Source organism: Notolepis coatsorum, assembly GCF_963971535.1.
Source record: "Notolepis coatsorum genome assembly, chromosome: 6".
In the NCBI taxonomy this organism is placed as follows: domain Eukaryota; kingdom Metazoa; phylum Chordata; class Actinopteri; order Aulopiformes; family Paralepididae; genus Notolepis; species Notolepis coatsorum.
The window spans coordinates 67,814,931-67,829,020 of NC_140170.1; the positions used below are offsets into that span (position 1 = coordinate 67,814,931).

The following is a 14,090-nucleotide window of genomic DNA, read 5'->3' on the forward strand; positions in this document are numbered from 1 at the left end:
AGGACAGAGAGACGTGTTAAATAAACCTTCTGTGAGTCGACATGAGCCTCACGTGCTAAACGGCGCGGTGTGCCCGGCGTAGGGTCCCGCCCACATTATACCAAATTGGAGTCTCGGGGGGCGGTCCGCGGCCTACGTCAGAGCGGAGGGGGCGTGTCTCCCGGGTCCCGTGTATCTCCACGCTGAACTGTATGGAAACAAGGCTCCGCGCGCGAGCCCCACGGCGCCGGAACGTGCTGGCGCGAGAGCGAAACATGTTGAGCACGCGCTTCTTGGACGCGGATGTGCACACGCGCGTTTGTGACTATCAAAGCAGCCTACTGTGGACAATGGTTCTGTTTATTCCACACGTTAGGTGGGGCTAGGGGGCCATTTAAATGATCGATATATAGTTGGGAGAATGTTGTTGGGAAATAATATAGATTTTAGGCACCATATATGTATAACAAAAAAGGTAACATTCAAAAGCTTGTTTTCACCAGGCTAAATCAATCTGCACTTCAATGACACAGCAATGGACCTAAAGGAAGGTATTTATAAGGTATATTTCTCTTTTTATATTCAGAGTTAATTGTATTGTTTACACTGTTTATTATTATGTTTTTATATTCAAATAAAATTGTATTGCCTATATTTATGTATTTCTACTAATACAAACCAGTACCCCCTCCCCCCTGCTATTGATGCCCGAATTTCCCCAAGGGGATCAATAAAGGAAAACTGATTTTTATCTTTATCTTATTTTCACACTATAGCTTATGGTAAAGGTAAAGCCCCACGGGTCGGTCGTAAAAGGTTGTGAACGGTGACTCATCCATCCATGTCAAAATTACATAAAAGCAGCAGCAGTACCATCTGTTTGTCCACGTGCACCTGTCTGTCACTCTGGACACAGACAAGTGTCTGAAGTCAGGTTGACGTGTTGTCGCGTGCACTCCACCGGTTGTCACGTTGATCTCCTCATGGCCCCGGAGCACGCTGAGTATAGCGCAAGCGCACATTTAACCCTTTCACTGTCTGCCACACGACAGAAGGTTAACTCTTTACTATCACACAACCGACGGTCGCCGTGTGGCAGTGAAAGGGTTAACTTTCTGCGTATTGTCGCAGTGAAAGGGTTAACCGTTCGGTAGTGCGGCGGTGAAAGGGTTCACGGTTGTTGTCGCTGCAGCTGCCCTGCACGCGCTGTGGACACAACAAAGGCGCAAGACTTCTAACACAACAAGGCTAAACTAGGCTACATAGAATGACAACGACCCAGTAAAATCAAGGTGGGGCATACAGTAGCTCTCTCATGGCCTATCGGATTCGGATCAAGACAAGAATATTGGATATTTAACACTGTAAACCGTCTTGTACACTTATTTGGATTGAGTTAAATAGTTAAAATGTGTGATGTCATTATGATGTATTAGTACTCCTACTAGAAGTATCGCAGGAAGTAATAAATAGGCCTACAGCTCAGTGAAGTTATGAAAATTAAAACTATCATTAAAAAAAACGACCTTAGCTAGTGATAAAGTTCCTGGAAAGCCATATGCTACTGTGTGTATATATATATATATATATATATATATATATATATATATATATATATATATATATATATATATATATATATATATATATAACTAAATAAGACTTGTGCACATCTAGTTGGACCCCGACTGGAGGTGCAGGTCAGCGCAAGAGAGATGTATAAAGCTAAAAGAAGAAAACCTTCAAAAGAAGGGACCACACACTCCTCAGGACTGATTTCGCTTTTTTATTTGTTTGGTGCACAACGCGTTTCACTTCTGCTTCCTAGCACCTGAAGCGGACTCCAGGGAGGAAAAACAGCGTGGCAGTCAATGAGTTAAAGGTGAATAATGTCGCACAGGTATTCAGAGTATACAACTTGCATTTTGATTATTGCAGAACAATAGATTCTCTGCAAGGTTCCTGGTAAATTTCTACCTCCATCATCATCATCATCATCATCATCATCATCATCTCAAAATTCACCAAATAAATGTTTTGATGATGTAAATACAAAAAAAGGTCCTTTCTGGGGAGCTTGCCTCTGGACTACTGGCACCAATACATCCAATCCTATAACCCAGTCAAAGATCCTGCTATGATCATAGACATGCAAGAGGAAATCTTAATTCCAGGCTATCAGCCAATTTTAGAAGATTGGGGTGCGAAAAATAATTAATTTTGTTCTTACAGCACAAACACGTTTCATATCTAATTAGTTGTAGATACGTTGTAGAACCAGTCTCTCTGACCGGTCTTCACACCATGGTTCTCCTCTCTTCTGTACACTTTCTGAACGAAAAGTCCTATAAGGCCGATAAAGCCGTTTAACCGAAGGATCATGAACTAATTTCAAGAATGCGGTGCATTACGTGGAAATGGAGAGGGCCAAGACGATATAATTATAAAATGACTGTGACACGCATGTCACATCGTGATCTAATCCTGAAATAATGAGATAACTCTTGGGAATGGAGACCACTACGGAAAGCCCCCTGGACACGGTACTCCATTCAAAATTATACTTAAGTAGAAGTATCTGATAATGGATGTACTTTAAGTATCAAAAGTAAAAGTATGTATTCTACATGATGTTTGTGTATTCCAGTGATTGGGAGTAATTCGATCCCCGAACCATTGACCTATAAAGGTTATGTTTAAAGTGGTATGTGGTCCAGTTATGCTGCTCTGATTACATCCTCTTGATGTTCGCAGGCTTTCAAAGTACATCATCTTAATCAATCTTTGCCGCGTTTTCTATGCAAAATCCTTTTAATCAAAGTAACTAGTAACTGATGGGTTCAGATGACTATAGTGGAGTAAAAAGTACAATATTCCCTTTGCACTTTTACTTCACTACATTTCAAAGTTCCCTGGAATGAAAATACTCGAGCACAAGTACCTCGGGGCGCCACGGTGGCGCACCACGTAGCTGCGCTCGCAATGTAATCGCAGCGTCCTGGGTTTGAATCCGGCCCAGGACCTATGCTGCATGTCCTCCCCATCTCATCACCCAACTCTGTGCCTGTCCTATCCACAATAAAGCTGTAAAATGCTGAAAAAACATATCTAAAAAAAATTAGGTACAGTACTTGAGTATAAAATACTTTTTTTTTCTCCCATTTTCTATATTTTCTCCCATCCCAATTTCGTATCATCCAATTCAACCCTCCCCTGTCACAAACGCTGTTTCTTGCCTCCCACAAGCCGGCTGCAATGTGGACTAAGTCATACATAGCACAAGTCCCCTCCGGTACTTGAGGTAACAGCAGTCGCATTTTTTCACCTGCGCAGCTCGATCTCTCAGTGTCGAGGAGTAACGCGTGGGAGGCTCACGCTGCCCCCGACACTTGCTGATTCTACTGCGCAGGCGCACCAACCGACCTGTAGGAGTCGCTGTCCACAACGCTCGATCCCCACTCATCAGTTTCCCACCCCCTAATACGGCCAACCAGCTAAACTGAAAGCAATGTGGAGCGCTGGGCTCGAACAGGCGAGCCCAGCGTCTCCGCATTTGTGGCGAGTACCTTGCCCACTACGCCACGTAGCTGCCCAGAGTATAAAATACTTTCTTAGGCAAATGGTACACAATAAAATCATCTCAACCTGATAGGCCCCGAGAGCTTAAACTCTTAAATGAAACATAAGCTTCACTGCTCAAAACGCGGGAATCTGGATTTCCTGACTATTATTCACTTACAAAAGTCTCAGGTATCATGTGATGTTACGTTTTATCTACTGTATAAATATGGAGAAATTAAAACGCATACAAGAGGAAAACAAAGGACCGTTTGCAGCACGGAGCTCAAACACCATAAATGTTGTGGCACGCTAAAAATCCATTACCCTGAGGTCACAGCCATTGTGCTGTAGGCTATTGGCCATCCCTCTCTCTCTCTCTTTGTCTTGGTAAGTCAACCCACTCTTGCCCTCTGGCCAACCTTGTACCAGACTTAAACAGGAACTGGGCTTGTCCGGGTCTTTGGCACGAGGTCGAACTAGGAAAACATCTAAAAGGGACATTGGATTTGCTCGACTTTAAAACCCTGTGTTGAATGATCACGTCAAAGCCCGTTTCCTATAGGCGGCGGGGTCGGGAACGGTAATGTTTGACAAAATCTCAGTCACAAGTGTTAGTTTTTCCAAGGACTGTGAAGTGAGGTAACAGCATTTTCTACGGTGCCACAGTATATGTCATGAGGCCCCACGGTAAGAGAACGTTCTCGCATGACAAATGCCTTGTGAAGGTGCACATGCAGTTTGGAGAGAGGGAGAGAGATTTGGTTAACATTTGCAAAGCTTGCAAATTCCTTTACAAAATATGATTTACAACACATGGAATTCCTCGTTAAGTCGGAAACAAATCATTTTGAGGCACTGTGAACTGTGAACCAAACGTAAGCCTAGATGATAATCATTTGAACAGAAAATATGTTGCAGGGCCCTTCATTGTAAACCACAAACGAAATGGTAACTGTTCCGGTAGCATTCTAGTTTCAAACAGTGTTTTCCAGGGACCCAGTTTTCCTCTGAGGACAGTTTGTTTATTCAGTCGTGAAGATATACCATAGAACGACTTCCATTTTCTCAGAGATTCCCCAAACTACGTAGTGTACCTTTAAGAAATGTCAGTTGCGGGGGGCTCCAGTAGCTCACCACGTATCTCGGCGCTATTTCTGCGTCGGGAGGAGCCGTGCTACGTCACGGTTCTGGTTGACTCCGAGTTCGATTCCCGGACCCGCCGTCATTTGCCGAATGTCTTCCCCTGTTCTCCCTCCCGTTTCACTCTACAACTGTCGGTCATGCTTGACCAGAAAAGCGATAAACGCTAAAAAAAAAAGTAAAAAAAAAAAAGTAATGTCAGTTGCAATAGGTGAGGCACCCGTGGGCTACATATCACAGTGATCAAATCCAAAAAGAGTAGATTATATTATGCACCCTGTAGCATATAATGAGGAGTTAAAGAGCACCATAGCACTTCCTCATTTGCAGACGAGATCAGATTTCACAGTTATTCTTGTGATCAGATTTCACAGTTATTCTTGTGGCATTCCCCTAAATCTGCTTCTGTACGTGTGAGCCTCTTCATTCAGCGCTCTCACCACGGTCGGCAGCGCCAGGGAATAAATGGCACTACTCTAGTTATAATCGGATGAGCAGTTACACGCATCATATGATACACATTGAAGAAGCGAACAGAAACCCCGCGCGGAGACGCCTCTGGAGGAATGTCTCCCCGCGGCGACGTCTTAAAATCATCGCGTACTCGCTCATCCCTTTGTCTCGACTTCCTCGTTGATAAAAATACAAACCCGGTGCGTCTCCACCACGTTAGATTTCGTAAACTCATCTTTATTAAATAGACTCCAAAGAATGGAATGTACATTTCAAGACTCAAAACCACAGTCATATTAGTATAAAAGTCGAGTTTGGTCAAAAGGCACTCCAAATGACCTCTATTCATTCTTTGTGTGTGTGTGTGTGTGTATGTTTTACATCAACACCGAGTTCAAACCCATGGAGGCCATTTTAGAAAGTGACAAATCGAGTGAAAACAACATTCATTCATGTGTTACAGACAAAAAATAATATAATATCAGTGCTCAAAGACTAAATAGCATTAATGGATGATTACATACGTAAATCAGTGCCAACATATAAAACGAGGGGAAACCATAGTACCGCTTCAGTGTTATCTTTGCTCCCAGAATCCATCTGAATGTGGCTCCTGACTCCTACCACTGATATAAAGCACTACATTCCCGATGACCCTCAGCGTGAAACAAGCGAAGGATGTGTTCCCTCCCTCTTCGCAGGAAGTCAGTGTCATTTCTCACAATAGCATCTGAGGAACTCCGACTCAAGCTCCGACGGCTCCATGTATTTCAATCAAGCTTCAAACACTCTTTCTGAATTCAAATCTGAACCCCAACCTGAACCTGAACGCTTCCTGGAATGACTGTGACCTTCATTTCATTTTTCATTTTTTTCTCATTATACTTTTCTTTTACAATATAAGGAATTATGGAAGTATAATAATTCATTTATATACCAGTATGCCCTAAAATAAAATGTGTTAGAAAGACTGTAGTCCTTTCATAGCGTTTAGAAATATTGAAAAATATAGCGAACTATTTAGGATAGCTTTCAAGAAAACGGTTTCTCTCCACCACGTTTTAAATACATGACCTTATGATTTTGAATACAAAAGCAAATAAACAGATTTTCCAAAAAATAAGTCTTCCTTCATGTCCTTCAGACATTGCATATCATTAAAGGGGCACTTTCCTGAAAAACAGTGCTGATTAACTTCGCATGCAACCTCAGTTTTGTAATTTAGTAATAATATGTCCTCCTGTGATGTCATCGGAGGTCACGGAATCCATCCTGTGCTAATTACAGCTCAATTAAATTATGTAGATGAAAAGAAAATACTAGCAATCCCTATTGTAATCTCAATTGCTGTTTCTCATCTACATCATTTCACTGAGCTGTAATTGACACAACAATGTGGACAACAGGATTCTGTGTCCTTCGATGGAGGACATTATTCAAACTCATTAGCTCTCAATAACCGCCAAACTAAATGAAAGCGTGCGCAAAGTGGAGACTATGGAAAATAAATCCGCATTCCAATTTTCAGCGAAGTGCCCCTTAAGTATTCCTACTGCGGTCGCACGAAAGCACAATGTGAAATACTGTTTACCCCGACAGGCATCAAAAACAATCCTTCAACCTCACGATAGGACCTGAGTTCGCTGGTGCAAAGTGGAGGCGTCAAAGCCCCGGGTACAAGGCCACTTGAGAGGAAAACATTCTCAGGTACAATGGCTGAACTTTGGTGGCGTGCTTTTTCCGAGTGTCACGTAACAACAGAGAAGGCGTTAAGTGTAGTAAATATCAAAGTCGGTACATTCAGGACCGGCTTCAACTCCAATGTCCCGGGGGCACTTAGTGCACACTCCAACCCACAACAGGTATATCCACACAACAACGCCACGTGTAACGTAGCGACGCGCGCACAACAAATGTCCCCTTCACACGACACGCCTGCCGCCGGAAGCATGTAGCCTCCAGAAACCCTTACCGCGGGAGTGTGCCTTGTGAAGTATATAGTTGGACATCATCCCACGTTCACATCCAAGACAGACACTGTATACGCATGCTTTTTGGCATTCTCCTGTCTTAACGCGTTACGGTAGACCGTTCTGCTCGGGCACTGTTGGAGCCAGCCCCTGGTCCTCAGGCGGGCTGTTGGGGGTTGATGTTCAGGTGAGGAGGGTGACCCAGGAGACCGATCCTCTGCTTCTGCTTTCTCTGCTCCGTCATCTGAGCGGGGATAGATGGAACAAACAAACTATTATGTAATTTGTCCGTAGAGCAGGTTTTGGGCTCAGTTCACTTTCTACGGTGCCCCCATGTGTGAAGCCATCTTGTCCATCTTTATCCAAAGAGCTTTACAATTTGTTCCTCACATTCGCCCACTCACTCACGCATTCACACACAGACGGCGGAGGCGACCATGCAAGGTGCCGACCTGCTCGTCGAGAGCAGGTATAGGGGTTAAGTGTCTTGCTCAAGGACACTTCAACACGCTGCCCGGGTGGAGCGAGAATCGAAGCAGGAACCTCCGGATTACCAGACGACTGCTCTACCTCCCGAGCCACTGTCGCCCCCCCAATACGCCCCCCAATATGTATGAAATCCGGATGAGTGGAATTTGTGTCGCTCCAAAGAAAATATAGAGATGCAAGAATGTTTGGCTCATGTTCACTTAAGCAATATAATCTGAGCATCGTGATGAAGGCACTATGCCGAAACACGCCTGATGTAGCTAAATAAAATGTGAACCTGAGCCAAAATAGTCTTCAATCTCTATAATTCCTTTAGAGTGCGGCTACTTCCACTCAGCGTGTGTATTCTTCTTCTACAAATTATCGACTGTAGCCGAGCGCCCACGGCCAAGGAGGCCATTTGAGGCTGCTCTGCATCGCATACCTACGAAATCCACTCCTCGCCTCAAAAAGATGCCAGTTTATTTTATTAAATCAGAAAAGAGAGTAAAAATTAGTCTACAATGACATTTTATAATTTTATTTCAGAATTACTATTATTAAAACTGTATTACAAAAGTGATGCCTAGTTTTATGCTCTATTGCTTATATTTAAGTCTTTCTAATATTACCCTGCCCATACCTCCCCTCCCCCATGCTGCTATGACACCCAGACTTCCCCAAAGGGATCAATAAAGGAATATCTTATCTTATCTTAAATCAATGTCTAATTTAAAGTGTATAAATCTAGTCCAATGTACCTAATACAATTCATAATGTTTGTACATTTTCAGTTGAGCGTCGAACTCTATAACCTCTTAACACACACGCTAGGAATGTGAATCACTACCCACTTTCAAAAACACTCTCAAAGAACACCTACGGGAGACTGCAATTCGAAACTGGCCCCTGTAAATGTCCTAACCCAACCCAATGTACAGTAAATGACCAAGTATGGTTTTGTCAATACTCCAATGTACAGTTTTGCCTGTACAGTTGTACAGTGTCCCACCCCACCCACCCAACCTCCTCCAATGTACAGTCCCCCCCCCCCCCCCCCACCTACCCTCCAATGTACAGTTTCTACATCAAATGTATATACCGGTACTCTCTTTTCTGGACTCTTTTTGTATCACAAACAGTACTGTATTTGCAAATCTGATATGTCATAAATGTATAGATGTAGCAGTACTGTCTATCTGTATGTCGTGTATGTCATATGTTATGATGAATTGAAAATGGGGGACCCTGATGTAAACAAGACGAAAGTCTTTCTCTGGTCTGCATCCCCTTAACAATTGTATGTATTGAGCTGTACTGTACTGTACCCATTCTGCAATCTGTTAATAAAGTTTTCAATCAATCAATCAATCAGTCCTCCCTGACCTCACCCAGCGCTTCCTCCATCTCCATTCGGAGTCATGCACAAGCAAACCGGTCCCAGAGACTTTCACAAATCTTCTGCCTGACTTACTTCAGTGATAAAAAAAAAACTTTTCACATCGAGCCTGTCTAACCTCTTCAAAAACCGTACGGCAAGTCTCAGAACTCCCCCGTCTACACAAACAAACTCATCTGAGGCACGAGCAGATGGGACATAATTAGATTAATAAATCAAGCAATGTTTTTTTTTTTTTTTTTTTGACTAATGGCCAATTAGTCATGGTATCATGGTAATTGTACAGAAACAATAGGAAATTAAAGTAATTTATGGGGCAGCGCTAGCGGTGTGCTTATAGGGAAGTGGAGCACGCCAGTCACCGGCTCTAATCCACCCACCGGTGGGAAGGAAAAGTCGATGAAGGGAGAGTTGCAAACATGTAAGTGCTACTGTAACAAGTAAGTGCTACTGTACTGATATGCCCTTGAAAGGCGAGGCTTCGGAGGACGCGGTAGCGATATGGTAATCCTGAGTGGGCAATCACCGGGGGGAATCCGTATGGATTTCTTTCGCTCTCTGTTCCCACAACTTGATAATACAGTCGGGCAATCATGGAGGTGAACGTGTATGGATTTCTTTTTCACTCCCTGTGCCCGCAACTTCCCCTTGGCCATTGCCGCAAAAAAGAGAGGCCTCAGTCGAGCTAACTGGGTTAAAGGAGCTGCAAGTGGTATTTTATTTGTGGTCTGCATGTTATAATAATACACTGGTCTCTCAATCCCTCTGCTCTGCAGTAAACAGAAAATACATTTCTTGGTATCCCATTCCCACTTTATCCAATCAGGAGAGAGAACTCGACACTACAACCCTTGAACTCCCTCCTCTCACACCTTTTTATATCACTTTTTATTTATTTTCTCTACTAAAACTGTATTGTATTGTTTCTTTTGTAAAGTGTCTCTGAGCATTAGGAAAAGCGCTTCATAAATCTGATGTATTATATTATTATTATTACAAAAAATATATATAGTTTTAAGCAAATCATTTATGTGCTTGAAACAAGTAAATTAATCTACCAAGCAAATTTGGCTTTGGTAATATTTCTTGAAATAAGTAAAACAATATCTAGGGTTCTCTCTCCTGATTGGATAACGTTGGAACGGGATACCAGGAAATGTATTTTCTGTTTACTGCAGAGTGGAGGGACTGGGATACCCATGTTACTGACCAGACACTCGATATTAGTGATGGCTGTCAGAATATGGAACTACTTAACACTTATTTTAACCAAAGAAATACCACAAAAACAAGGACTGCTTTATTTATACTTCTTTGTATTTTACCTGCTCCTTGAGCTCAGTGAGCTGTCCAGACAGGTTGGCCACCAGCCTCATGGCCGACTCCAGCTTCTCCTGCAAGTTCCTGATCTCGTTCTGCTCGCCTTCTGCGTCGCTGCTGACCAACGACATGGCACGCATCCGCGGAAACCAGTCCAGGTTATGCTCCTGTGGGGGGGGGGGGCAACCAATCACAGTAGGGCTCATCAAAAGCTCATCAGACATCTGATCTGTTTTCGTCTTCCATCCAAGTGTGTTGAGTCAAGTGTCAATCGGAAGACAGAGCTGACCCCAGGCCTGGTCCGAGAATGGCACGTCTGTAATATGAATAGGAGCGTGCTCCTAATATTGTACATGTTCAAAGTGTTTCAGTGTTAATCGAGTCACTGAGGCGCGGTAGGATATACGCGGGAGAAGAAAAAGCTCTAGCTCTCTTTCTACTGCTGCAAAGAACAACAACACTAGATCAGACAGCGATAGAGAACGTAGACAACACAGGGCCGGAATTCCCAACCATCAGCCCGCATATCCGTCGAATCCTTATCATGTCTTAAATCTTAATGCTGGGGTAGTGGTTTGTGTGTGTGCTGTCTTCCTGTCTGGCTGAACCAGTGTGGTTGTATCATCAAGTGTGTGTGTGTGTGTGTGTGTGTGTGTGTGTGTGTGTGTGTGTGTGTGTCTGTGTCTGTGTCTGTGTCTGTGTGTGTGTGTGTGTGTGTGTGTGTGTGTGTGTGTGTGTGTGTGTGCGTGCGTGCGTGCGCGTGTGCACGCCTGTGATAAGTGAGCCAGAGCAGGTCCAGGAAGCCTGACTCAGAGGCCTGGCTTGTTGACCTTTGACATTCTTGGGTCACAATGTGACACAGGGGGGGGGAAACGGGGATCGCATTGGTCAGCCCCTTGGAGAGACACTCATCAAGCAGCCAATAAGGCGACCGCTCCCTCCACAGAGCAGGCTTTTTAGTTTCTGAAAGAGCAGGGAAATAAATATGCACAGTGCTGTCCAAGGTCAGCAAGTCGTCAGGGGATTTGACTGAGTAAACAGGCCCTACATGCACTGTGCAGACCTCCGATCAGACCTCAGCCCTGTTGCTTATATGTATAGCTACAGTGTAGACTGTTCCCTCCAGAAGAACGCAGATCGTATTGGCCTCACACATTTGTTTTGTAGAGGTTTGATGGTAATTAAATGTTTTATTATTAGCTGCGACCAGCATCTCTATAGGTCGCTCTGCGGTCGGTCCACAAAATCCCCCACCCCTCTAGTGACCAGTTTTTGCCCCCTAACAGGCTGGCATTTTGCATGGAGGTTAAGTGTTTGTGTGTTTATGCCAATTGGCTAAAAGGGGACATGGAAATGGGAGTGGCCTACCGCGAAAAGGCGTACACCTTCCTAGAGTTTGTGGAAAGTTTGGTCATGACCCAAATGACTAAAACAAAAAGGCACATCACTTCTAAACTGATTCAGGTAACATGAGCTTGATTATGGGGGTGTGGAAATATGAAACAAAATATTCAGAGATTGAGCAACAGGACTGGGTTGATGCCCAGTTTAACTTTAACTGGGAATCCCCATTCTTCAACGTGAGGTTTAACTATTGCAACGATCGTCCTGCTCTATTCCTTTATCTGTAATTCATCAGTCTCCCCAGTTAGTAGCTCGATTAATGTGCGCATTATGTGCATGCCGTGATGCGAGGGCTTTTTAACTGGGCATGTGTCAGCCCCAGTCTCCTCCGTAGACCAGACCGTCTCATTTAACAGCCCCAGTCTCCTCTGTAGACCAGACCGTCTCATTTAACAGCCCCAGTCTCCCCGTAGACCAGACCGTCTCATTTAACAGCCCCAGTCTCCCCGTAGACCAGACCGTCTCATTTAACAGCCCCAGTCTCCTCTGTAGACCAGACCGTCTCATTTAACAGCCCCAGTCTCCTCCGTAGACCAGACCGTCTCATTTAACAGCCCCAGTCTCCCCGTAGACCAGACCGTCTCATTTAACAACCCCAGTCTCCTCCGTAGACCAGACCGTCTCATTTAACAGCCCCAGTCTCCCCGTAGACCAGACCGTCTCATTTAACAGCCCCAGTCTCCTCCGTAGACCAGACCGTCTCATTTAACAGCCCCAGTCTCCCCGTAGACCAGACCGTCTCATTTAATAACCCCAGTCTCCCCGTAGACCAGACCGTCTCATTTAACAGCCCCAGTCTCCTCTGTAGACCAGACCATCTCATTTAACAACCCGTCTCCCCGTAGACCAGACCGTCTCATTTAATAACCCCAGTCTCCTCCGTAGACCAGACCGTCTCATTTAACAGCCCCAGTCTCCTCTGTAGACCAGACCGTCTCATTTAACAGCCCCAGTCTTCTCTGTAGACCAGACCGTCTCATTTAACAACGCTCGATTCAGCCTTCGCAGTCTATGAAGGACATGCCTTTGTAGACCGCGTCCTTCAAAGGCTACAACCCCTGAATTGAGACTTTTTATTCATTTAACCTTTATTTAACCAGGCAGGTAAATTAAGAACAAGTTCTTATTTACAATGATGGCCTGGCAAGAGGACAAAAAGGCCTCTCAAAGGATAACAGGGAAAGGGGACCAACAACATATACATACACCACAGAGGTAAGGGAAATAATTAAATAAACAACCAAATAAAATGACAAGGTATGTAATACATGAAGTAGAACGGAAACATTACAGTTAAAAGGCTGGGTGACAGTTGCAGGTGTGTGTAAACAACTCTGAGTCCTTAAAAGTAGTGAGGGGTGAGATATGGTGAGCAGCTCTGGTGTTACAGGGACTAGATGACAATTTTAACAAATTCCTGTATCAAATAAGGAGGGGTCAAACCAAGGAGGTTTTTGTAAATGAGTGCAAGCCAATTTACAGATGTGTCAATCAATCAATCAATCAATTAATCAATCAATCAATCAAATCCTTTATTTAACCAGATAAGCATCATTGAGATTAAAATCTCTTTTTCAAGAGCGATGTGGCCAAGCAAGGCAGCAGAAAGTTTCAACATAAAAAAAGAACATAACAATAAAATACAGATAAAACATTCACAGCAAGCTCCAATTTCAGGCAAGTTATCAAACACAGTTGCACAGTGTACAAGTCACAGTGTTAAAAAGGGGGCATTGGTAGCAAACCTAATTGCTGACTGATACAAAACATTAAGGCGATCGAGGACACTCTTGCTTGCATGTGTGTGTGTGTTTTACCTTGATCATCTCAGCCACGTAGCTCTCCGGGCCGGTGTACTCGGTGGAGTCCTTCACCTTCACCAGGACGATGAAGAACAGGTAGTGCCACATGTTGTGCTCCTCTTTGATGTGCTCCTCGAACGTCACAGTCTTGTTGTCAAACTTGTCCCTCTCCAGACCTGCACGAGCGGGAGACACATGGACCGCGTTTATATAGCTCTTTTTATCCCAACCTATGCCTCACATTCACTCATAAATAAAATGTATTTGTAAGGCCCGACAACACACGTTAATGTCCCCATGGGCCGGACACGTCTTCTTTAAACAAGTCAAGAAGAAACATCACAATAAATCAAGAACAAACCAAAAACACCATAACGTCCAAAATCTTTTAAATAAATGAATGCAACACTCCCAGACATACCCCACATGAAGGCAAGGAAAAACTCACTAAAACCTAGCAATAGGAAAAAATGTACCACATGCAATGTGGAGGAGAGAAACCTTAGAAGGGCCGTTCAAGGGGGGATCTCACACAACCAGGGTTTAACATACACTTTTTGGCTCACCAGCCACTGTGGCTACTAGTAGTTTTCC

General features: G+C 43.9%; 1 protein-coding gene across 1 annotated transcript in view; it reads right to left on the reverse strand.

The window, feature by feature from the left end:
* Window positions 1-5,361: 5,361 nt before the first annotated feature.
* The window catches only part of LOC311229533 (inositol 1,4,5-trisphosphate-gated calcium channel ITPR1-like), a 323,615-nt gene continuing 314,886 nt past the window's right edge, over window positions 5,362-14,090 (reverse strand). Inside the window, 3 exon segments of the mRNA XM_084315609.1 lie at window positions 5,362-7,347; window positions 10,296-10,457; window positions 13,512-13,672. Of these exon segments, the coding sequence (XP_084171735.1) occupies window positions 7,261-7,347; window positions 10,296-10,457; window positions 13,512-13,672 (410 nt within the window). The 3' untranslated portion in view covers window positions 5,362-7,260.